This window comes from Dunckerocampus dactyliophorus, chromosome 11 (assembly GCF_027744805.1).
Source record: "Dunckerocampus dactyliophorus isolate RoL2022-P2 chromosome 11, RoL_Ddac_1.1, whole genome shotgun sequence".
Taxonomy (NCBI): domain Eukaryota; kingdom Metazoa; phylum Chordata; class Actinopteri; order Syngnathiformes; family Syngnathidae; genus Dunckerocampus; species Dunckerocampus dactyliophorus.
The window spans coordinates 27933966-27959847 of NC_072829.1; the positions used below are offsets into that span (position 1 = coordinate 27933966).

Here is a 25882-nt window from a genome sequence, read left to right on the forward strand (position 1 = left end):
CTCATGTACTCCAGTTTAACGAGACCCAAAGGATTAACTGTGCATATTTTGCTTTTTCCTCAGCTTTTTGGCACACTTCTTCCAAAAGGAGCCGCTTCAACGAGGGCTGTTAAAAGAAGATAAGTGGAGTAAGCGCACTCACTCTTCTCACTTGTTGTCAAAGTTAAAGCATAGTGTTTTATTATTCTCGTGTATGCTGTATACCAGGGGTGTCCAAAGTGCGGCCCGGGGACCATTTGCAGCCCATGGCAATTTTTTTAGTGGCCTGCAAAACATTCTAAAAATATAATTTAACAAGAAAAAAAACAGCAACAACAGCAAAAATTAAAAAATCAGCAGTAATTTTACAAGAATAAAGTCAAAAAATTAAGAGAAAAAAGTTGTAATCAAACAAGAAAAAGCCGTCATTTTACAAGTCGTAATATTATCAGTAAAAATAACGTCATTTTTTAAATATTAAAGAAACCATTTTTTTTTAAGTTGCAATATTAAAAAACAAACAAAACCACAAATAAAATTGTAATTTTTGCAAAATTAGTTAGCGGTAAAAGTTACAACGTCACAAGAATAAAGTCTAAACATTACGGCACTAAAGTCATAATGAGAGAAGAAAATTTACTGGGAAAATTATGAAAAAAAAACACAGCAGAAATGACAAAACAGCTGTAATTTTGGGAGAATAAAGTCCAAATATTAAGAAAAAAAATTGTATTGTAATGAAAAAAAGTTGTAATTCTTTGAGAATAAAGTTGTAATATTATGACAAAAAATAATGTCATTTTAGTAGCATAGAGCTGAAAAATTAATAAAAAATACTTTTTTTAAAAATAGGGTTTAAAAAATTTTGACAAACAAACAGAACAAAATAAAGGTTTCCTGTACAGTTGAAAAAGGGGTTTTGATGGTGACAGTTTGACACTGGAATACATTATTCTTATTTCCGAGGCAAAACCCCCCCCTCCAAACATCCTGACAGTAGAAGTTCCACCACTTTAATAATACATAGACTTAAACTATATTTTCTTACAGAATATCTCAGGGGTGGCCGCAGACTGACAACGTACGGGAGCCACTTTGACATTTTTTAAACCAACACACGTCGATACACTGTGACATTTTTTCATATTAATGAAAAAAAACAACCCGCATGTCATCTTTGCTCTTATTGGTGACACAGCGTATTATTAGTATTAACTTGTTACTTTTTACTTTTTTGTTCTTTTTTTTTTTTTACAAATATTTCATATTTCTTCTCATACCTTTCATCTTGTAATAATGTCTCAATTCTCATAATATTCTGACTTTATTATCGTAATATTATTGGCTTATAACTTTTACCCAACCTATTTTTTCTAAAATTGTAGCATGCTGGAGCCTATCCCAGCTGACTTCGGGCGACAGGCGGGGTACACCCTGGACTGGTCGCCAGCCAATCAGCCCCACTGGTATATCTGCTCGAGTGTTGCTGCTGATCGATTGTTATTAACAGAGAACACCTGTGGTCATTTAAACCTTTAATTCTAATATTAGTTACAATTTTTATATTAAATATGAATTCAAGGTAGATTACTACTTTTTCAATTCCAGATAAATTGGCTATACAGTATTCTCTACGCATACACAAGCATCTTCCAAGGAGCAATTTGTTCAACACTGATGAAGTGTGTGGTAGAGAGACCTTGAGGGTAATTGGCAGTGGATGTTCTCACTACTTTCCGTCTTTGTGTGTGTGTGTGTGTGTGTGTACATGTGCATGTGTGTGCCATCTTTCATGTTCGCCATCCCTGCAGACAAAGTGTCCAGTGGCTCAGAGAGAATTACACTATTAAGTGTGTGTGTGCGTGTGTGTGCGCGTGTGCCTCCAGGCGTCTCTTTTTGTGTGTAATTTCCTGCCCTTCTTCCACAATGTGATTAAAAAAAAGACTACTGTAACCACACACAGAAATGTACAACCATGCATAACACAAACAGCTAATGAATCACAATGGCAGTACCCCCCCCCTCCCCCCCAAGCATCCAGTGTGTGTATCAGCCTTTATTACTCACATTCATCACAAGTCTGCTTTATATCAACTTTAGATCTTTTCTCTATTAGCTGCTTGTGAAGCTGAAGAACTTATACAGAGGAGATGAGAAGGAGGTCAGCCGCACACAAGAGGAGGAACAACGTTAAATAATGGGGGTGAAAGATGACAAAAGGCTTTTATGATACTTAATGAAGTCAATGATGTTTGGTGCTGCAACATTGCGCAATCAAACCACTTTGCTGCACGAAACAATGAAGAGGACTCACCTTTAATGAGGGTGCCGGTGAGCAGTTTGTGCAGAGACAAAACAAACTTGACAACAGCTCGTTTACAGCGCTTGGCACACCCAGCCATCCTGACAGAAAGGAGCAGAACCAGAACCAGAACCAGAACCAGGCTCCCCCTGGACACCAAACCCACAGCAGCAGCAGCAGCAGCAGCAGTAGAAGTATTCCCACGCGGAAGTCAGTGCAACTTGATGCAGAGAGGGTCTTGTCTTTGTGGCGGCTTAAGTCCTGCAGGATTGAAAACAAAAAAAATAAAAGTGATCTTCCTCTGTTTCCCTCCACCCCCACCCCTCTCCTCCTCCTCCTCCCCCCCTTTAGCAGGAGTACGTGAATGGGAAAGAGTGGTAGTAACACAAGTAGAGTGTTAAGACACAGTCAGCGCGCAGTCAGCTTCAGGGGTTGCTGTGGTGAAGTCGTAAAATCCTCTTCTCACTTTTTCTTCTTCTGCTCTTTATTGATGCCCCCCTCCACCCCATTTAAACCAGAAGGCAATTATCTACTTTCAGCACCAGTGACAACGGACAGCTCCGCACAATGCAAAGCAAGCAATGACGATTGCTCCCCACTTTACACACACACACACGCACGTGCCTCCCTCACCGGCAACAGAACTGCACCCATTTATTGCTAAGAGCATCAGTTTCTGCCTTTCTCTTGTTTCGATGTTATTAAATTCCCTACGTTTCTGTTTACAGTTCATAACACACCAACTATCACGATCGTAAGATGCAAAATGAACAAAACGTTCTATATTGTTGTTGGCTGCAGTTGTTGCATCATACTGAGAAAGTGTTCCTTAAGTATTTTTTTTAACCTGTCCTGCTCGGCAGCTTAGTCATGCAGCATGAGTGAACGGTACGTTTTGCCAGTGAGTGGTATACTCCTCTTGTTCCTATTGCATTGCAAATGTATTGTTAAAACCGCCGAACAGAACATAACTGGGACAACAGACAAATACGTCACATCATTGACTGTGTTTGGAGTCTGAGTAGAAGATAATGGGGAAGAGAAAGGGCCGAGATGTAGCCACAGATGGCGAGAGCATCCACTTCATCGCCTGTTCCTGTAGTGCTGGATGGGCCACATAGTCAGCTGGTGCAGGAATAGTAGGGATGCAGTTGTGAGAACCAACTAAAGAACCTTGGGACTGGCTATGGAGCCTACTTGGAGAACCTGGGGATGGACAGGGGCAAAGAAGAGAGGGCGTTATGGTAAAAGCATCTTTTTGTATAGTTGTTATTCCTGCTATGGTTGCTGTCTAATACTATAGTAATACCATTATAATAGCAAAGACAGAAACAATGGTGATAACAATAATAATATCAAGTATCAAATTAAAAGATAATGACAACAGATCATGCATGCATGCTAGTGTGTGTTAAAATTTGTCGCTTGGAGCCGGTGCTAGTTTAGTGGTTGTCCATGACGTATTATGAGTCAAACAATCTTGAAAGAAAGTCATATGCAGCATTCTGGCACGAAGCGTCAGTAATATTCCATTTTGAGACGCGACATTAGATTACCGTCACACTGCATGGAATCAGCCATCGCATAGCCGACAAGATGAGAGTGAAAAGAAGCTCTCCTCCCATTTAGTGTGGAAGTGGTAAGTTTTGGGCTTCTTTGTCCTTCTTTCCCACTCCGTTTTAAACCCTTTCTTAAGTTTAGAATACACAAAATAAATTGGAGGCTAGAACTAGTTTGCCCACTAGTTTGCTAATGGTTAAAGCCTTGGATCTCTCTTGTGTCTCTGTGTTGTATTTAGAAAGTCATAAACAGGTTTTCTATGCTCTATGAAAATGTTCCATTTATTAATCTTGAATCCCACTTATCTCAGTCTGGTCTGGAACCAATTAACCGCGATAAACGAGGGATGATTGCATTCTCAGCCATACTATACTACGAGTGTCCCGATACAACTTTTTCACTTCTGAGCCAACGCCAACAATATTGCAGCCTTGAATAATATAATGGCCAAGACCGTTATTGATCCGATATCAGCACAAATCATTCAGAGTTTTATGACTTATTTTTTAGTGTGGAATGTTAGAAAAGACTTGATCCAGTGATATTACTCAAAAGGAGAACAATAATTAGCAACAGTAGCAGAAAAACGAACCCATTTACTTCTCAGGTTTTATCCACAATGTAGTGGTCGCGAGGCATAATATAGCGAGGTTTGAGGTGCTCAATCAAGCGTTTAAACCCGACTTTACTCCCCACCGACAGGGGCCGGCCATCTTTTCTGTTACAGCGAATGACTTCTTGGTGTCCCGTGGGAGTTTGCCGTGTGACACTGCTTCAAATGCACGATGACCGTGGTCGTATTAAAGTTCCCCGGTTCTGTGCCAGCATGGGAAACTTGTGCATGACAAGTGTTGCACTCAGCTGCAACGTCTTTTTCAGACTTTTAATGAAATACTCACAGCCGTCACTACTCCTACTGCACGCTCAATACGTTAGCACACGCTGTTGTTGTGATCACCTGGGTTCTATCTGGCCGCTGCTCGATAGACGTGCTGCAATTGTTGTCATTCAGCCACACTGGGGGGTTTTCCAGCATGAAGCGCCTTTTTAAGGTCATGCCACAGCATCTCAATAGGATTCAGGTCAGGACTTTGACTAGGCCACTCCAAAGTCTTCATTTAGTTTTTCTTCCGCTATTCAGAGGTGGACTTGCTGGTGTGTTTTGGATCATTGCCCTGCTGCAGAACCCAAGCTGGCTTCAGCTTGAGATCATGAACAGGTGTCCTTTTGAATATTTTGGTGGACAGCAGAATTCATGGTTCAATTTATCACAGCAAGTCTTCCAGGTCCTGAAGCAGCAAAACAGCTCCAGACCCTCACACTACCACCACCATATTTTACTGTTGGTATGTTCTTTTTCTGAAATTCGTTCGACCAAAAAGTTCAACATACGTCTCGTCAGACCACAGAATATTTTCCCTAAGGTCTTGGGGATCATCAAGATGTTTTCTGGCAAAACAAGCCTTAATATTGTTCCGTTCAGTAGTAGTTTTGGTCTTGGAACTCTGCCATGCAGGCCGTTTTTGCCCAGTGTCTTTCTACTCGTGGAGTCATTAACACTGACCTTAACTGAGGAAAGTGAGGCCTGCAGCCCTTTGGATGTTTGGATGATGTCTTTTGTGACCTCCTGGATGAGTCGTCGCAGCGCTCTTGGGGTCATTTCCGTTGGCCGGCCACTCCTGTTCCATGTTCCTGATCCATGTTTTCACCATTTGTCGATAATGGCTCTCATGGTGGTTCGCTGGAGTCCCAAAGTTTTAAAAATGGCTTTATAACCTTTTTCCAGACTGATAGATCTCAATTTAAAAACTGAATTTTGTGATTCATTGACTAATATTAAATTTGTTCGATGATCTGCAACATTTAAGCGTGACAAGCATGCAAAGAAATAAGAAATAAGGAAGGGTGCAAACACTTTTTCACACCACTGTATGTTAAACACCAGAGCGCTTTAAACCCCTTCACTCCATTGATTGCGCTGACCCTCATGACAACTCATCAATAGAGCTCCATACTGTAGTGAGGACGCCAATCAATGCATGCAGATGTCGTAATGCATCACATGCTGGTGACCTTTACCAGGACGCTCATCCCAAAAGGGCTGAAAGAGGAGAGAAAAGGGTGATAATCTTCTAAGGTTCTTCCAGGCTATTCTTAGCTGGGGAAACAAGTCAGAGCAGCAGAAAAGGTAAAATAAAGAAGAATGGAGGAGCAGATGAACACAGGCACTGCAGGGCTGGGAAGAGCAATGAAACAATAAAAATGCAGATGGAAGTGGAGGGAAAAAAACAAAATAAAGCCAGAGAGTTGATGGAGGTGGGAAAGTGGAACTCGATGTCCGATACGACCCGAGTGTTTGGCTATGAAAGTGTGAGGCCTGGCAGGGTCTGGGATCAATACTTGGGAACGCGCTGGTGGACAAACATTAAAGCGAGGGCAAAGCACACAAACAAAATGGTGACGGAGGGAAAAGAGAAAAACGTTACTTGGTTGAGCGGGGAAATACATTGTTTGCAGAGAGGTGATGTGTGTGTGCGTGTGTGTGTGTGTGTGCATAAGAGCGCAGGGGGTGTTGCAGAGATTTGCATAACATTGCTTCTCTCTTACCACCCCCTTTGTTTATGATAAATGAGATTAGGGTCTCCGTGGTGCGTGGATTCAAGGATGTAATAGCAGCTAATAGCTTGGCTCCTCTTAAAATTAGAAACGTATCAAGGTTAGTTTCCTGCCTGGTGAGAGAGCAAGGTTGCAAAATCTGCAGAAAAGAGAAACTGGAGGAGAAATATAAAGATAGAAATGTGTATTTACTGACCACATGGCGAATGTTCTTGCCAAGTGGATACCTGCCGGTCGATAAACATAATCGAAGACGAGGGGTTAACAAACTGTTGCAAACTGCGTCCAATGACCCATCATGCAAGCCACCCAGCAAGACTACAGTGGTGACCAAAATATGCAAAATGTACAACGGCAAAAAAACCCCAACAAACTAATTTGGTGGAGGATTTGCCCAACAAACTCACACTCATCAGTGACCCAGAAAGAAAGGAAAAAAGTCTGAAAGGTTGCTTGTCTCCTGTGTGACATGTCAACATTCAAATGTCCGCAAGCAGGTTTCATCGTCATAGTAATTGTAATTATACTTCATTGTGTTTCCCACTGTACTGCCACCTATCATGTCAAACTTATAGCTTCTCTCACAAAAACTAAGCTTATTATTTTTGTAGAAAAATAATATTTGGTGATACGGGATCTCAGTGGAAAGTACATTTCCAGAACATTTAACTGGGGAGCCCTGTAAACAGTTAAAACACATTAAATATGAACAAGAGGGAAAAATGACTTATATTCCTTGAGATTATGATGACTTTCAGCTACTTTCAGCTACAAAGGTCTTTTTTTTTTTACAGCTACAGCTCCATATCAAGTTCCTTGATATGGACTAATCATCATAGATAGTAACCTTTGAACATTACAGGAATTTTGTAGCCTATTAGATTAGTATCTGCTCCTGATTAGTATGACAGCCAAAAATAGTAAAGATGCAAGAAGGCAATAAGCAGCTTTAAGTGTATGAGAGAGAGCACAAGATCTTATAGAGCAGCTGGAGTTATTCAAAGGTTAAAAATGAAAAAAAAAAAACAGTAGCGATATAGGAGCAGAATGGTGGGGTGAGGGGATGTGGGGGCGAAACTGAGAAAAATGGCTGTCAGAATGAAATCACAAGGCGGCCATCTGTAAGCTCAGATAGCGCTTTGGCCTCTAAATGTAACGAGCAGCAAAGATGGGGCGATACAGCCACCAACACAGAGATAGGGAGAATAGAAGAGGCGCCACTACCAACCATTCCTCATACCCTGGCAAGCGTGGAGAATAGCGAGTGCATGCAGTATATATAACACAAGTGTATACAGTGCTGTGCAAAGGTATTAGGTCACCACAAGCTTAAATTGCACCACAGTAAACAGGATTATGCAAAAAAAAAAACAGCTGATTTTCATGAAAATATGTAGCTAGGTGGATAAAGATGCAGAGACACCTTTTTAATCATGCACTGATGAAACAGTCCAGTCACGAGATCTTGCGAGACTAAAACGTGACTAGATTTCTCATTCAGAAAAAAACTGTCTCGTGATAATAAAATAAATCACACAATAAATGAAAACAAACTCGATCATTTTACCGGCCTCCATATATTGCCATGTGCATGCATGTCTGTTTTCCTCTTCTCTCGCCTCCAAAAAGAAAATGCTGCATTTTAAAACTCTTAAAGAGCCAGCATTTCCGGAAATACTGCAAACGTTCGACAGACAGTACAATTGCCTGTGAGAATATGCATGCCACAAACGGCACTTCCACAACTCTACATAGTGAAAGACAACATATTAAGGACATATTCCATTATTATATATTATAATACATTATTGTTATTTTTACATATTATAACTGTTATAACATATTATAACTATAAATGTTGACAATATCATTTGGCATCAATTTGTGGGCCAATAAACATTTTAAAACACACCTGCATTGTTTTGTGACTCGGTTAAATTAAAAAGGTGATTTGTCCAGTCACATGTTTTCATTTTACTTTTCTTAAAATGAATGTTATAATCTCGGAAACCAATTTTGTGGATGGTCTCATCTTGTGAGTTAGTAATAGACCCAACTGTCTATTAGCTATGATGAAGCAGGAAGCATAAACTAACAACTATGGCACATTTGTTCAGAATTGGGCCTTGGGGGAGGTCTGCAATCTACTTTGTTACATTCTGAATAAATATGTCATTCTGGCATTGCTCAAACAAGGCATCCAATGGAGTAAAAAGCCCCATAGTGAAACCTTGTAGCGCTAAGACCCACCTGGCCAGCCACAGCAGCAGCACACCAATCAAAACCGCTAATAGAACTCAGGCCATGTCCTTAGGGGCCGCGGGGTGGACTCCAGCCCACCACCTGACTCTAACGTTGTAGGTGTCAGTGGCTAGCATCCCCTCTGGGTGAAATGAAAACCTCTTATCTCCTCTCTCGTTTGCTGCTTCGTTTCCAGAACACCATCACCCGCTTTCATGACAACCTGCTGATGACAAGTGTCTATCTCCACCACAAACACACACGCAGAGTAAGAAATCCCTTGCAGTGTTGACCCACATTCAAATACAGACATGTGCACACAAGTGTTTGTATATTCTTGTAGGAGCTCAGCTGTCATCCCCTCTGCATTTGACAAGCCACACACATACACTCTCCACCCAGCTTCCTGCATGCACCACTTTCCAACTCCCATGTTGGCCCACCTATCAGAAGCCTGCTATATAGATGGCATGGGAAATTAATTAACCCATATAGGCATTAAGCAGCGTAAACAAACCACTGAATCACTCAGACATATACTGTATGTTGTGGAGGGTGTGTGTGTGTGTTAATCACGAAGGTGAGTCTCCCCGGTGACCGTAATGAGAGTCCTCCGGGGGTCCAGCTGACTTTCAAGGGTCCAGTTGTGAAGACGCTGCAGTTTTTAATGGAGTAGCTGCAGCGCAGGATTAATAGACGACCGCCCTCTCACCTCACAGCACGACCTGCTAGGAGAAAAATGGATGAAGCGTGAAAAACATCAAACAGCTGGACTGCATGCACATACACAAATTAATAAGAAGTTAAAGGTTGCATTTGTGCTCCTTTGTGTTTTTTTTCTATACTGACCGGGTTCAGCGCAGCAGCCGGAGTCTAAGCCAGCAAAGCGAAAGGCAGACTTCACCCTGAACTAATCACCTGCCCAAAATCACTGCACTATCAAATCATTTCATGAATCTGTGGCAATTATTCTGTATCTTTTGCAGAATACCAGCCTGTCACTGATGCTTTTCCTAGAGGTTTATTTGCGCCCTTCTTAATACAAGGCCGGAAGCCTTTGCCTCACTATGCGAGCAGATGCACCCACACCTGCCTGCTACCATTCCTGAGCAAGCGCCGCACTGGTGGTGCCCCAAACCCACAGCTAAATCAACTTCCCGAGATGATCCTGACGCTCGCTGGACTTTCTTGGGCGCCCTGATGCCTTCACTACCGCTCTCCTTGAAGCTCTTCATGATGCAATAAATGGTTGATTTAGGTGCAATCTTACTAGCAGCAATATCCTTGCCTGTGAAGCCCTTTTTGTGCTAACCAAGGATGACTGCACCTATTTCCTTGCAGGTAACCATGACTAACAGAGCTAAAACAGTTCAGTCATCTCCAGCCTTTGTCCTTGTCAACGCTCGCACCTATGTTCACCAAAGAATCACTAAAATGTCAGTTGGTCCTTTTGTGGCAGGGCTGTAATGCAGTGGAATTTCTTTTATTTTTATTAAGTTCATTTCCATGACTTTGCCATTCATCTTATCATTCTTCATAACATTCTGGAGTCTATGCAAATTGCCATTAATAAAAACTGTGAAAATGAATATTTGTGGCATTCTCAAAACTTTTGGCCATGACTGTACAATGCAAGGGGAACACAAGAAGTGATCGCCGCGATAGATACCGATGTAAGTCCCCTTATCTTCAAATACATCGACACCGATACGCCCGACCTACATTGCTGCTTGCAACTTTGAATCAGTGACTAATTTCTACCGTTGATCTGCGATACACCAGTGCTGGTTGGCACTCAGTGAGCGTAAATGGAAGGTCTCAGTGAGTAAATGTTCAGCCAACTGCAAACATCTACCCTACAACATCTGAAGCCATTCACAATCATTTATCTCATAACATGACACAAACATGAAACCTTATAAGTAGGGATGTCCGATATTATCGGCCCGATATTGCCATAAAAATGTAATATCGGTTGATATCAGTATCGGGTTTTACCTATAATTAAAACCGATAAAGACATCGAGGTATCCTGCGGCGGCTTACGTCCTGTGTTATTCCTGTTGGTTATTCGCAGACGGAACTGGGCTTGATACGTTGGAACCACGGGTGTGGGTGTGCCGTAGATAGCACCGACGCTAGCTAGATGCCCAACACTTCAGTGCCATCTATGGGCTTTGAAGTGTAACAACATGACAAATACACGAACATACTTAATCTCCAAGAGAAATGTCTAAAATGTCTAAAACAATATTGCGTCTAAAACAATATTGTTGGTCACCAAAATGTGTTAATTCCATTACATGATATGTGATGTGACACATATCGGTATCGGTTGATATCGGAATCTGAAATTGAGAGTTGGAAGATATCGGTATACAAGTTATCGTCAAAAAAGCCAATATCATACATCCCTACTTACAGGCCAATATCATACATCTACTCACCAGAGATGTCAACTTCTCCTCCTAAATCAGCCATTGTGGGCAGAACTTGGCTTGTAGAAAACTGTTGCTCTGACACGGAAAAGTGTCACGGCTTGCTGGCCCTGAGGGGCAAATATGAAGTCTGATTGGCTAGAAAACCCCCCAGCCCAATTGCTAATAGTGTGTATGTGACATGGGACAGCACTCCTGATTCTGGAGGCGCGGGGCAGATTATTAATATGGCAACACAATGAGGCTGACATCTGATTGGACAAAAAAAATCTTAACACTACATGCTACGAAATTAAAAGAATTAAATGTTGGAATAAATTAATACAATTTCATGGAACAAATATTACAACTATAATTTATGCTGTAAATGCAGGTCAGGTGGTAGTGGTTAGGCCAGCAGAGAAGGTCTTGCTGGCGCTGACTGCACACCACTGCACGACACCCATTACGTTTTAGTGTGAATCTGCATATTTGGATGTTATAACTCCATTTTGGTCAAATTTGAGACATTTTTTAGACATGCTCCTTAATTTCTCAGTGACCCATGCAATGACAATATTGAGGCCCAAGTGGAAATCTAAGGTCTACACTGTGGTTGTGATCCACATTGGGGCTGCCGGCAGCTCCACTGAGTTTGCCATGACTGCAAAGAAGAAAGAGCCCGTGACCCGCAAAGGACAGGCATAATTTTCACACAAACCTTTGTACCTAAGACACGTTGAGCTGCACATACATTTGTTACTTTGCTTTGAATACATAGGTTAAAAAAAACAAACTCTGCCATCCTTCCGTCATTTAATTGATGGCGCGAGCTTGCACCTTCATCCACACTTACCGTTTGATGTCAGAGTAAAGAAGACAAGCATCAAACGGAGAAAAAGGTCATAGAGGTAGAAGACGTTTGTACAAGTTTAGGTGAGCTAAGCACCTTTCCTGCTCAACTTGGCCTAACAGCACTTTCTGCTGAGCGTCAGCAAACAGCAAACCAAAAGTGTCCAGCACAGCAGGTGATTCATAAGCAGGTTTTTGTTCCTGTTTTTTTTTTTTTGTTTTTGGGGTGTTCGATCAACTTCAGCGCTGAATGTGGAGAGAAATATTTTATGTACCACTACACTACATCTGTGATGCCAAAAAGCCATCAGAGCAAGAACGCGACCGACAGTCCGAGAAGAGCTGCCATATAAGTGTTCCAAGTGGAAAATTGCACTTATATTGTCAACCCTTTGCATCAAGCTCCAGACACGGCAATGATATATAAGCATTTATTCTCTGTACAGCTGCGAGGAGTCGTTGGCTAAACAATAATACCAACTGCTGTTAGAAAAATACATTTGCCGCACCGTGTTCACTTTACACCCGTATACTGTAAAAGTGGCAAAAACATCTGATGTGAATTTGAATGAGATCAAAAAGGTAGTGTGCAAACATGACATCTAAGTCTACTTTTATACAGGATTGTGTGCAAATAAACTGAAATAGATTCTGTGCTGCATGTCTTCCAGGAAATAGTCTTTGGAGTTCATAATCGTCTCTCGCATTTGGCTCGCTGAGTAAAAAATAATGTTGTGTCCCAACATGATGCAGGTTGAATCGCTTTAAAAAAACAAAACATCATGAGCATCCGGAGGAAGCAGCAGAGCTCTTCAGTGAATTAGTAAGACACAAGGCCTGTGACCGTGTAGACCAGTGTAAACATCATCCACAAGTCTAGTTGGTCTTGTTAATGGCTTCTTTGCAAGGGAGGAACACCTTCTTGGGACTGATTGGATGCAAAGATGTGAAATTCAAGAAAAATATCTTCACATAAAAAGACTCGTTTTCACCTGCTTTTACAACCCCCCCTTTTTTAGTCCATCTTCAGTTTGCTCCTTTTGAGGTCAGGTGAGCCGGCACAGTACAACATATGCTCATTGGACCACCACGACCATGTGACAAGGTCACTGTTGAGCTGGCCCAGTGTGAAGTAAGGACAGTCCCTCAGGGTCCTGCAGGGGGCGATAAATATTATTGTATCACTTTTTTGTTATTATTATTAGAGATGCACAATACATTTTTTTAAGCCTATACAGATAACGTTCTGCTTCTCCAGACCGATACCCAACAACTTTGTAATATCTACTTTAAAAATTTTGATTTAACTGTAGTTTGTGCACACCTGGAGGTAAGAAGAACTCAAAGTTGGATTTGTAAAACTACCTGTTGGTTTATCCTAATCAAATATCATAACATTACTACCGCCACATCTCTACGATCAGGAGAGTCAGAGTATAGAGCGGAGGGAGCCATCTGCTGTGGCCCAGCAAGATGCACTATATTCGGACACATGCGCCAAGAAGCCAGTGTGGAGCTACGGAGGTCAGGAGAACCAGAGTATAGAGTGTGAGGAGCCACCTGGCGTGGCCCAGCAAGGTGCACTGTATTCACGCACATGCTCCGAGCAGCTGGTGTGATGCCACAGAGGTGTCTGGCAAACCTTTTGCACTTTTCAAATGAAGCAGTGCAAGAAGTCCCAGGCGTTGTAGCAATGCTGCCGTTTCAGGTTGCTGATAAGGTTTTTTTGCGTGCCCTACTTTTTTTTTATGGTCTTACTCTCAAACAGTTGATGTTTGTTTACATGTGAGCTCAGGAAGAAGTTACAACAGGCTGTGAACGTCACAGGCAGGAAAAAAAGGACTGCTCGATTTTTTTTTTTTTTCCATTATTGGTTATCTGAGGTATTTTTAATGTTATCTGATTTATCGGTATGACTTCATTATTCCCTCATGCACCCCTAATTATTATTATGATTATTATATTATTATACATGGCTCCAAACTACATCCACATTAATAACTACAAAAGCACTCTGAGGGCGTAGACCTCCGCCAAGCGCCATAGTTTCCCCCCCATACTGTGATTCACACTCCTACATTTTTTTAGATCAGTCTTGATATTTTGTAGAACCTGTTGGAAGCTTGTCCTGTATTTTTTTTCCAAGTGCTTGTGCCATTTTTTGTGACGTCATATGCAAAAATGGTCCTATCTCGCAATGTTAAAGACTCCTTTTAAAAAATTCCTGGATCCAGACGGCGTTCCGGATGACGCCGGAAATGTAATCAGTTCTTCCACAACTCATTTCCAACAATTCCTGAAAATTTCATCCATTCAGAACTTTTCAAGTTATTTTGAACATAAACTGTGCTTGGAGGAGGTAAAAATATTGCTAAATTAGAGGCCGTTTTTTTTATTCTGTATCTCTACAGACATGTAAAACCAAATTACAAGATCATGAGCCCATTTATAAAATACATGCATGATTCAGGTTCTCCTCGTGTGCCATCTTACATGGCATAGGTAGGACGGTGTGATTCAAAGGTGACCTGCCCCACCTGGAGACACATACATGGCGTGGACACTCGTTGAAATCAGCCCATTAGAGCCCAGTGTTTGAACACCAATCTCTACTGGTTCAGTCAAATCCACATTTTCCAGGACACACTGTAAAACAAGTACAGAACAAGTGCTACAGTTGGCGTCAAGGACGAAAGATTCTGCATAATCACCAGGCAAGAAAAAATGCTCTTATGAAAGGAAAACAGTCAGTCAGTCTGTCCTCATATCAGCCTAAGAATATCATGATTAAAAACACAATGATTCCTACCTTGGTGCACGCAGAGCTCATGACAGACTTGTAGAACTCCCCATCCACAAACACCTACAATTCAATGGCAATGAGACATACACTCCCACATGTTAAGCCAGGGGTGCTCAAAGTGGGGGGGACTATTGTGACTATTCTTTTACAAGAATAGTCACAAAATTAAGAGAAAATAACAAAGAAGTCGTATTTTTACGAGAATAATGTAATATGAGAAAAAATAATGTCACTTCAGTGTCATAAATTGGAAACATTTACGAAAAACATTCTTTAAGAAATGTACTGAGAAACAAACAAAACAATACATTTGTAATTTTTGGAAAATTTGGTTGCAGAGAAAGTTATAATGTTACTAAAATAAATTTTGGGAATAAAGTCATAATTATGAGAAAAAATGAAAAAAAAACCCCAGCAAAAATTGAAAAAAAAAGAGCAGCAACTGATTGTCATAGTAATAACAGGCAAAACATTAAGAGTACCATGAGTAAAAGTCAACAATTTTACGAGAATAAACTCGTCATTCATGAGGAAAAATAATGTCACTATGAGTTGAAACATTAAAAAAAAATTATGTTATTTTTAAAAGTCCCAATGTGAGAAACAAAACAAAGTTGCCGTTTTTAGAAAATTGGACTGGTGTAAAAGTTACATTATGGGAATAAAGTCATATTATCATCAAAAGAAAATGTAAGAATAAAGTTGAAATATTTGACAATAAAAAAAAAAAACACAGCAAAAATTGAAAAAAGAGAGCAACAACTGATGGTCATAGTAATAACAGGCTTTGTCACCTAAGTCACAAAGCTAAGATGCCAGTTTTCTTGATATATATAAAACTTCCTAGCATAGCTGCATAGTTATGTTTTTTTTACATTTTTATAGCCCTGTAGATATGAAGCACCCATATAGTCACCTTTACATTTCTATTACCCAATGGAGTAAATATAATCAGAGAAAATACGAAGTTTAAGACAAGTTTACCTTGTAGGGGAGCAGAATTAGTGGCCGACAGGAAGCAACGTCTGGGTTTCAGAGTTGAGTTTTAGCTTGTTGTGGGCTACGGCTGCAACAGTAACCCATGTTATTATTGTGATCATTATTATGATGCTATTATTATAGTGCCTGTTGTGTGATCATTTAAATCGGCAATTAAAGCCTGCCAGCTCATCTCACCAATTACTGACACCTACTGACCAATGTAGACTACTACACATATATACATAATGTTGAATGGCGGTCTTAGGGCTTATATTTGTACTGTAGTTCATTTAACAATTTTTACCTCCACCAAACACAGCGCAAAGGTTATGTTTTTGCTGGCGTTTATTGATTTGTGTTCAAAATTTTCAGGAATTTTCAGGAATTGTTGGAAATGGGATATGGAAGAACGGATAAAATTTTGGGGGTGCTCCGGATCACCGTCTGGATTCAGGAATTTTTTTAAAGGATTCTTTAACATTGCAAGACAGGACCATTTTCGGCATTTGTGCATTTAACTCCTCAAAAATAGGTCAGAGCACTTGAAAAAAAATTCACTACAAGTTTACAACAGGCTTTACAAAATATCAAAGACCGATCCAAAAAATGTAGGATCATCATTATGGTTTGGTGTGAATCACAATATGGGGGGAACTATGGCGCTTGGCGGAGGTCTGCGCTCTCCAAGTGCTTTTCTAGTTATGCTTGAAAGTGCTTAATTTGGTCAAGTGTAGTCAACCAGGAAACAGCAGTCATTTATTAATTTTTGAAAAACCACGGTAGAGTGAGAGAACGACGTTCGAGGGACGGGACTTCTGTATATCACAGTTGGCATACGTACCCTGTAGCCATACACAAACGTGCCGTGACTGCACCCCAGCTCGTCCAGAGGGGGCCTCTCCCAGCCAATCAGGAGGCTGCTCTGACCCACTTGTTTGATGACCTCCACAGAGCGCACCTCCGCTGGAGCTTCTGCAGAAGATCACACCACACAAATCCTTACTTTAATAACAATTAATGACCAGCAATCTCCTCTATTGTAATAAATCAAGCACGGCTGGTATAAAACAATGCAGAATCTATTCCTGCAGATTTTTGTTTCGATCTCCACTTTTTACTGTCACAAAGAGATGGACAATCAAGGAATAGTGGCTTTTTCTTGATTTTTTTTCACTCTTGCTAGGCGTTTGCGCACTGTTACTTTACTTGGCTTTCTGCAAATAACTCCAATGGGGGAGCGGCCGTATTACCTGCTTTGGGTCTTGAAGGTCTCATCTTCTCCGGAGCGCTATGGGACCTTGCTGCAGACTTTGTTCGTCTCTCAGGGGAGTGTTGCAAAAGTTGGGTGTGGAATGTAGTCATTTCGAGGCGGTCACGTGCAGAAGCAGCACCGTCAGGCTTTGATGCCGCGCTGACATCATCAGCCTTGTGGGCAGTCTCGTTTGTTATGGCAGTTGTGTCCGAGGCAGTGAAGTCATTAGCGTTAGTAGCTTTAAAGATTGCTGTAGTTAACGAAGATGTATGGTCAGCATTGGCCACATCAGCAGCACTGTTCAGGTTTAGGGGTGCTGGTACATTAGTGTCACTGCTTGTGGTGGATTTGGCTTTGCTTGATGTAGCGTTGCTAATGAACGAGTGAGCAGAGAGCGAAGGAGTAGAGGTCGTGGAGAGGACGGCTGCTTTAAAGCGATGGTTCGACAGCGAATGAGGTGTGAAGGTCCTGTTGGCGGATCTGGCGGTGACTGCGTTAAAAAGCGTTGTTGGCTGATTTCTAGCAACAGGTGTGGTTGAGAGTGCAGGAGGGGGCTTGGCCAGGCTTGAAGCCGTGCTGAACGGGAGAGGGCCACTAGGTGGAGCAGTGGTTCTGACGGCTTGTAGCTTTGTCTGAGCAGATGGACTTGGGGATGCGGGAGCTGAGAATGAAAAACTTCTTCTGGACTGTTCACCTCTTCCTCTGCTTACAGAAGCCTTGGAAAGCAGACACACAAAACATCAAATTCGACACACACTGACATGACAATGTGGAGAACCTGATGGTGTTGATCTTACCTGAGAGAAACTCAACAACGCCTGCTGCAATTGCTCTTGGAGGTTGAGGATTTTCTCCGGACTGCTCAGCCTCCTCCTCACACAGCTGACTGAGAGGGGAGGTGCAGGACTTCGGCGAGACCCGCTTGGGTCGGGCATGTTGAATGAACAAGGGGATGATGACTCTGGCCTTTTATCCAGAGGAGACATTTTTTCTGGTTCCTCGTCAGAGGGGAGCAGCTGTGTAGTAAAAGTCAAAGAAAACACTTTTTTTTCCTATTTCTACAAAAAATGTTAAACATAACTGATTTCACTACTTGGGAAGAAACAGCAGAGGGAGCAAGTAATGCAAAGCTGCCTAAACGGGCTGCAGAGAGTAAAAACATAAGAACTAACTTAAATGCTCCAATTAACGCTTCCATTCAGTTAGCCACAGTCTCATGTAGTTACCGGGTATGCAGTCAACAAGCGCAAATAGTTGCCGGGGTCTCTAATTAGGTTAAAAAACATTGGTACTAACAGCTGTGGCTGTAGGCAACCTTGTAATGTAGGATATTATGAACTCCACAATATGGCAGCAGCCTTGTTTGTGAAACTCGTGCTGTAGTTTACAATAAACCCATCAGCGGTATTAATGCAGGCTGAGCAGTTTGCTCCGTAGCAATTCCTTCTTGGAACATTTTCAGAGTTACGGCATACAAAACCCATCTTGCAATCTTCTAAAAACAGCTTTTTACATTATTGGAGCCCTCTTGACATGAAGTAACACCCCTATAGTCACCTTTACATTCGTATTTTGTACTTTTTAAACTTTTTTTACAAAATTTTTGGACTACTAATAGGCTGCACTCAACCACAAAACAGACATGATTTATTAACACGTTTTTAAAAAACTTGACTTTCTTCTTTGCGCTTTAAAGGTGCTGGTTAGGTACCCCAATGGGGGCGCTAGTGTTCAAATGTACTACAGTATATGCAGCCCTCTTAGCCCTAACTGCTTACAGCCACAATTGTCGATTTTTGGGCCGAATGACAAATCCCATTCTGTTGAACGCAACTCTAAAGAATATAGACAGTTTTTTGTAGAGTCTGTTCTCTGGAATCACTCTTTGGTAACGTATGCAAGGCGGTGGTGGCGTGCTTATATATTTGGGGTTTAAAAATGCGTGATTTGACGGCACCTAGTAAATAATAAATGTAAATAAAGTAAATAAATGCCCCTGGCTTTGTAGAGGTTCAATCTTATGCTAATGCTAAATGATGAGAGTGTGTTTTGGTGCAGGATCATTGCAAACCAGCTGTGGTTGAAGAACTTTTTTATTTTGTTATTAATAAATGTGTACTTCTTAATTAGTAAAATCCTGGAGAAGCAAGGAATGGACAAAACCACTTACAGGGTTGATTTCTGACTCACCTGTGGTGTGTCAAGACTGAAAACTTCTTTCAGTTTTGGTTCAGGTGATGATGGCACCGTGTTGTCCTCTTGCAGGGTTGGCACAGGTGAAATGTCATTTTTCTTTCTTATAACAGCTGGTGCAGGCATGGCATCACCACTGCAGTCGGGCAGAGTTGTTGTCCACGCTTCTGAAGAAGAATGGTGTCTTGTTTTCTGCTCTGTGTGGAACTCATTTTGATTTTGTTGGCCTCCAGCTTCTGCAGACCAAGTGTACTTTTGAAAATTGGAAATAAATCCTGCTGTGAGTCCACGGTCCAGGCCCTTTGTAAAACTCGTTTGTGTGAATGCAGTGGTGTATTGAAGCAGCGCTGCGTCGTTGAGCAGTTGATCAACTTGCTGTGTCAGCGTGGGGTCCACGGGGCCGTGCCCACGCAAGGCTCTCATCATCTGTGCCAATAAATTGTTTCTCTCTTGACACTTCAGCACCAGGGATGAGAGCTTGGCCTGTTATTGGATGACACACCTGTCAGTCAAATCAAGTTATTCAATGAAAGCTATGTTAGCGTTTGCTCACCTTTAAAGGAACTACATCCACATCTGTCGGGATCCTCGTTTTCAGGAGCGCATCATACTGAAAAACAACAACAAATGACATATTTGGGGCAAAAGATAGGCGTCTAAAACCACTCACAGTTGACCCACCTTGGCTTGGATGTCGTTGTAACGTGTTCGGAGGGACATGAGAGCGCTCAGGTCGTCTTTGTTGCCACGCCCGTTTTTCAGAGTGATATACTCAGCGTTCAGCTCCTCCAGAGCCACCGTCTTTGGGGTCATATATGCATCACAAGAAGACGTATTTATACGTTTTTAGAAACCCCGTTTTTAGAAACCCCAAATACCAACCCCAATACCATACCCCCACGATACCAACAACGGATTTGTACGTCATTTACGTTTTTTTTGCGCGCGAGGCAAAAAGGTGATGGTGCAACTCTCCACTCATGCATAACACTTCAGGGCACTTTTAAGCCATAAAAACAGCCACAATGTGGCAGAAGTGCAGGGATCATGTTACCAAATCACACGACAGGAAGGACCAAGTGAGAGAGGGTGGAGTGTAGCGTACAGAAGGTTACGTACGTATTGTAGGGAAATTTTTACAAGCGCACACAAGCACACACATAGTTCAGTTCCAAATGTGAAAACTGTAAATAGTTCATAGTGTTATACAGTATTTGCAAATAAATTGTTATTTTGATGTAAAACAACCCCTTTTCTGTGTTGTTTATGTTGGTGTAGTTGTTTACATATTTGAGCTGTCACAAAAGCAAACCACATTTGCGTCAAAGTGAAAGGTATGCTTGAAATGCATCTTTTCACAACAAGCTGGTTCTCTCCCTTTTCTAGTTGGGAACTGTTATTTTCCTGAACCCTACCTATGTTCCACTGCTGATTACTAAAGAACGGAAAAAGATAGAACCAATTTTTTTTTTTCCTGATGAAAGACGAGAGTGTAATCTTTTGGTAGGGTCCATGTTTAGATCGGCATAGACCACAATATTCTGTGTGCCATGAAAGATCAATCAAAATCGTCTACAATGGCCACTACTGAAGGTTTTTTTTTTGAAGGGGTCTTTTGAAAAATGGCTGGGGTTGAATGAGTTAATAGTAATATTGGATGCAATACAAGCTACACCCACAACAATAAACATTATAACAAAAGTTATCATTAACTGTGTCCAGGCAAAATCTCACATACTGCATTTCATTAGATGATCATAAAGTGAATACATTGCATGTACTTCCTACATCATTACCTTGGCTTTGAGCTGAGCTGTGAGGATGCTGTATTGGTCCTCAATGTCTGCCTTCAGTGACAGAGTGGCGGCCTTCTCCCTGGCAAGGAGGTCCACTTTGCTCTGCAGCGCTGTCACCTACAACAAAAAAGCAATGTTTTGCACTCAGCAGAATTTTACGAGCTTGTAATCAACAAAAAATACACCAAAAATGCCTCCACAGGCACCAGGTTCATGAGTATTTGAAGTAGCAATGCATTTTAGTAGTACAGTACAGGGGTGTCCCAACTTCTTCCACTGAGGGCTGCACACTGTAATGTCAAAGGATGCGGCCCACTTTGATATTTGTATGTGTTTTTTTAAATATTTTGCAAAAAGGTTCAAAGTACAAAACGTACAGTATAATTAAAGACAAAGTTTTGTGTTTTTTTGCTGAGTTTTTTTTTTTGTTTGTTTAATTGTATTTCTACCATGTGCCGTGGCCCAATAAAACAAGAAACACCAGCAGCCCCCAGACCACATGTTGGACACCCCTGGACTACATGAAAAATCAAGAAAAGTGTTCTACGAAAAACTGAGTCCACTGGGGAAATATTTCCTCTCACAAATGTTCTTTCTCCTCACGATGACTGCATTTAACTCATATTATGGCAATTGACGCGAGTTTCTGCATTGAACAATAGATTCTCACAATCATAGGCCCTCACGCACAGCATCGCTTTGGTACAGCCGTGTCTGGTTATCCTCTGCAATTTTTACTCTGTGATGCTTTCTTTGTAGACACACTGCCTGTTCAAGACAGTAGCTCCACCTGGTGTTTGCATTAATAAGTACAAAACATTAATAAGTACATGGTATATGCCGGTCACAGTCAGTCTGCTAAAAATGGATCGCCTGTGGGCCGTGGACACCCCTGGTATGGTAGAACAGTACAGTTACCTGTGTGGTGAGGTGGCCATTCGCCATGCTGAGTTCTTCTGTTTGCGTGATTAAGTCCGTCATTCTCTTCACCTCGTCAACTGCTTGAGCAGCTTTCCTCTCTGCATCCTGCCTCCAGGCTTCTGACTGACTCAGCTGCCTGTGTAGATCTGCGGTCTGCACACACAAACACGTGTTACTTCATTTGCAGCTGTTTTTTTATTGGCCCAGCGCACATTCTAAAAATAGAATTTAACAAGAAAACCAACCAAAAAAACCCCAGCAAAAATGGAAAAATCAACATAAATTTAACACGCATAAAGTCAAAATATTAAGAGAAAAAAGTTGTAACCTAACGAGACAAAGTCATCATTTTATGAGAATAAAGTCGTAATATGAGGAAAAATGTCATTGAAGTAGCATGAAGTTGAAATATTAAAGAAAAATGACATTATTTTCCTAAAGTTGAAATATGACAAATAATGACTGAAGTTGAAATTTTTGGATAATTAGGTTGGGCAAAAGTTGTAATATTATGGGAACAGAATAAAGTCATATATAAACATTTACAAGAAGCAAATTTAAATTCTTGGGAAAAAACACAGCGGAAATTAAATAAAACAGCTGTAATTTTTCCGAGAATAAAGTGAAAACATTAACAGAAAAAAGTTTTCACCAAAAATGTTCACTTTTAAGAGAATAAACACGTTAATATTATGAGGAAAAATAATGCCATTTTAGTAGCACAGATTGGAAATATTAAAGAATTATTATTTTTTTAAGTTGTGTATTATGAGACCCAAACAAAACTAGATAAAATTGGAATTTTTGGAAAATTAGGTTGGGGAAAAAGTTAGAATATGAAGTTATAATATTGAAACCTATTACAAAATTGAAGAAGAAAGTTGAAATATTTGGAAAATACATTAAAAAAAATCAGCAAAAATGGGGAATACATTTTCACTTTTAAAAATATTTTTTTCTCACCTATATAACAAAGCTGAGATACAGTTTTTTTTCTTGAAATATATTTAACTTCTTAGCATCTTTACAAACTTTCAAACTGGCTGCTGCATCCTTTCATTTTTCTCTATGTGGCCTTCGTTGGAAAAAGTTCTGAGTCAGTAATTTGCAAAACTGCTGCATAACAAGGTTTGCAATTTGACTGTACAATTTCATCTAAATAGTGCATGATAATGAGAAAAGCAGTTGTATCAACTGACCTCTACGCGTCTTTTCTGCAATTCCTCTTGAGACTTCTTCAGTTCTGCTGTCAAGTCTTCAATCTCCCTCAGTAGCTCCCTCTGCTCCTGTTCTCCATTACAACATTTAGTGTGAGAAGTGGTGCCTCATCATATTGAAAGTTTCAATTAAATGTGTCTTGATACCTGCATATTCTTTCCATTGAAGCTTCCAGTCGCATTTTGTCCTTTTTCCTCTCCAGTCACGGCATGATTAGATTGCTTCTCTCGCATCTGACTGCGTTGACTGTTCCTTTCTTCTCGTAAAGCTTGAAGTGATTGCATTATCTGTGCTTCCTCCAGTTTTAAACATCTGACTGAATGTTCACTTCTGTCTTTTTCCTCTTTCAACCTGCTAATTGACTTGAGCAGCCCGTCACCGTCCTGTTGTAAATGACGTGACGGGTGAGCCTGATCAGTCTGCTCTTTCAGACGCTTGAGGGAGTCAGACAGTTTGCATGTCTCCACTGTCAATGTCAAAACGCTTTGACTTAACTGCTCCTTCTCTCTCTGCAAATGTTCTACTGACTGAGCAATGTGATTGGCCTCCTCTTTTCCACTCGAGAGCGATTCTAGCAGTTTCTCCTTTTCTCTTTCAAGGGCCGGGAAACACTCAGTGAGCTTGTCTTTTGCTTCTTTTAGCTCACTCACGGACTGGAAGAGGCGAGCTTTCTCGTCCTTCACGCCACTGACCGCCCTGATTAGATGCTCCCTCTCCTGCTTAAGACCGTGCAGAGATCGAGAGAGCTTGTCTTTCTCCTCTTTGAGTGCCCAGACCGCCCGAGTTAAATGTTGTTTCTCTTCAGTTTGTGCCTGGACCGACAGAGAGACTTCTTCTTGTTCTTTTTTGAGGGAAAGGACAGAGGAAGTTAGCTCCTCTTGCTCCACTTTCAGGCTGCTCAGGTTGTTGTGTTGGCAAGCAGGCTTTAAACATGCGGTGATATCTACTTGTTGACTTGATACCAGCTGTGGTAGTTCCTCTGTTGCCACACTCTGCACTGAGCATTCTGTGGGTTTCTTCTCTTGACACCTCCCCAATACTGTGCATGTAGATCCACACTGTACGTTCTTTTGTTCACTCCACTCCAACCTCTCATCTTCTAGTTTTTGCTGCAGCTCCATGATAGTATTGAGATCATCTTCGGTCTTTCGGGTGAGTTCAGTGATCAGGCAGCCGTGCTCTTCCTTCTCCTGCTCTAGCTTGGCTCTGTCTTCTTCCAGACACAAAATATGCTTCCTCAGCTGAGACCGCTCGCTCTTAATTTCTTCATCGTTCAGCTCAATGTGATCCAGTAGCTCCTGGATCCGGACAGCTAAGGCTCGGTTCTCCCGATTTAGAGCCTGGAGAAGATCACTGTGGGTGATGTCATTTTGGACAGGAGATGATGTAGTGCTCATCTTAATAGAAACAGATAGAATGGAGTTAGGCATGTTTCTTACAGGTACCGTGTAATGCAACAAGGACTTTTTAATGATGTTTTAACAGTAGTACAGTGGTCACACGTTTATCGCGGACAGTCGAACGGACATAGTGAGGGACGACTGTAATGTGCAGTTCTGAGCTGCTGTAGAGTGTGTATAGAGGACAGTGACGTTCTGCATGCTGGGATTGAGCTACCTTTTAGGAAGGAAGCCCGCAGAAGAAAAGAACTCTGAACTGTTCATGCTGTGTTTTCAGCATCGGCATGTCAGACATAATGCTAATCTATTTCAAACAATAAGGCTGACGTGCTGTCATTCAGCCGCCATTACATTACAGTGTTGACACAATAGCCAGCACAGGAAGTACGCTGTCCAGAAAAAACACCAAGGAACTCTCCCAATACTACTAATACTAGTATCTTACTTATGTCTGATACAGTCTTATTTTCTGTTATTATGTCTACTATATTTGGTAATACACGTGTAAAGGTGCCTATAGGGGTGTTATTTCATGTCTAGAGGGCTCTAATAATAACTAATAACTTTATTCAGAAGTTTGTAGACATGTTTTTTATCCTCTAACTACAAAAATATGTATAAATAAGAAATTCGAATGTTAGTTGGGTCTGCAACTAATTAACCGTAATACAAAAAAATGACTATGTATGTAAAAGTGGACAAATGGCATGTACAATGGCACTTCTTGGTGAAAAAAACGTCATGTTTTGGGGCAATACACTTTAAAATCATTATTGTGGGAGCTGTGAGACTTTAAAAAAATGGTGAAAAACAGTAACATCTTTCAGGTGATCAATAGATATGTGGCACTGCAGTACCTCAGGCATCTGCTTCGCCTCAGCTTGACTCCTGAGTAGAAATTTCAGTTGATCATTCTCCTCAGCCATCACCTGAAGCTGCTCCTTTGAGTGCTGCAGGGCGGCCTCCAGATGGTCATATTGCTCTCTGAGACCCTCAAGGTCCTCACCTAACCCCAAGCTCCTGTACGCCTCCCTCAGGGCATCAGATTCCTCGCTGTGGGTTTCCTCCAGGTTGAAGCACCTTGTAGAGCCCCACACATCTAGTGACTGTAGACTGAGGCGAGGAAAAGAGTCCATTTTAGATGAATGCTGAGATCCACATTTGGCAGTAAGGATGGGAGCTGATGCTCCACTTTTTGGGCTCCCTGCTGCCACCTGGTGCTGAACAACTGGAACTGCATCTTGGTCATCCAGCACCTTGGAGTGCAAAAAGAAGCCAAGGAGAAAAATGTGATTTCAAATGCAAATAAGACAATTTCCAATGCTACAAACTCGAGATTAGATTAGATTTC

At 41.3% G+C, this 25882-nt stretch overlaps 2 protein-coding genes across 4 annotated transcripts in view; both read right to left on the reverse strand.

The window, feature by feature from the left end:
* Positions 1 to 2491, reverse strand: part of LOC129189755 (Kv channel-interacting protein 1) — a 53491-nt gene extending 51000 nt beyond the window's left edge. Inside the window, exon 1 of the mRNA XM_054791800.1 lies at positions 2294 to 2491. Coding sequence (XP_054647775.1) covers positions 2294 to 2381 — 88 coding nt within the window. The 5' untranslated portion in view covers positions 2382 to 2491. The remainder of the gene's footprint in view (positions 1 to 2293) is intronic.
* Positions 2492 to 11069: 8578 nt separating this feature from the next.
* Positions 11070 to 25882, reverse strand: part of jakmip1 (janus kinase and microtubule interacting protein 1) — a 48865-nt gene continuing 34052 nt past the window's right edge. The window contains exons 5-18 of one of the 3 annotated variants that reach the window (XM_054791092.1): positions 25389 to 25787; positions 23278 to 24528; positions 23113 to 23199; positions 21911 to 22066; positions 20993 to 21109; positions 19878 to 19997; positions 19750 to 19806; positions 19194 to 19679; positions 17801 to 18019; positions 17002 to 17719; positions 16593 to 16723; positions 14777 to 14830; positions 14461 to 14613; positions 11070 to 13121 (exon numbers count right to left, since the gene is read on the reverse strand). In XM_054791092.1, the coding sequence (XP_054647067.1) occupies positions 14485 to 14613; positions 14777 to 14830; positions 16593 to 16723; positions 17002 to 17719; positions 17801 to 18019; positions 19194 to 19679; positions 19750 to 19806; positions 19878 to 19997; positions 20993 to 21109; positions 21911 to 22066; positions 23113 to 23199; positions 23278 to 24528; positions 25389 to 25787 (3924 nt within the window). In that variant the 3' untranslated portion in view covers positions 11070 to 13121; positions 14461 to 14484. The remainder of the gene's footprint in view (positions 13122 to 14460; positions 14614 to 14776; positions 14831 to 16592; positions 16724 to 17001; positions 17720 to 17800; positions 18020 to 19193; positions 19680 to 19749; positions 19807 to 19877; positions 19998 to 20992; positions 21110 to 21910; positions 22067 to 23112; positions 23200 to 23277; positions 24529 to 25388; positions 25788 to 25882) is intronic. The other 2 variants (XM_054791093.1, XM_054791094.1) reach the window with 2 other exon arrangements.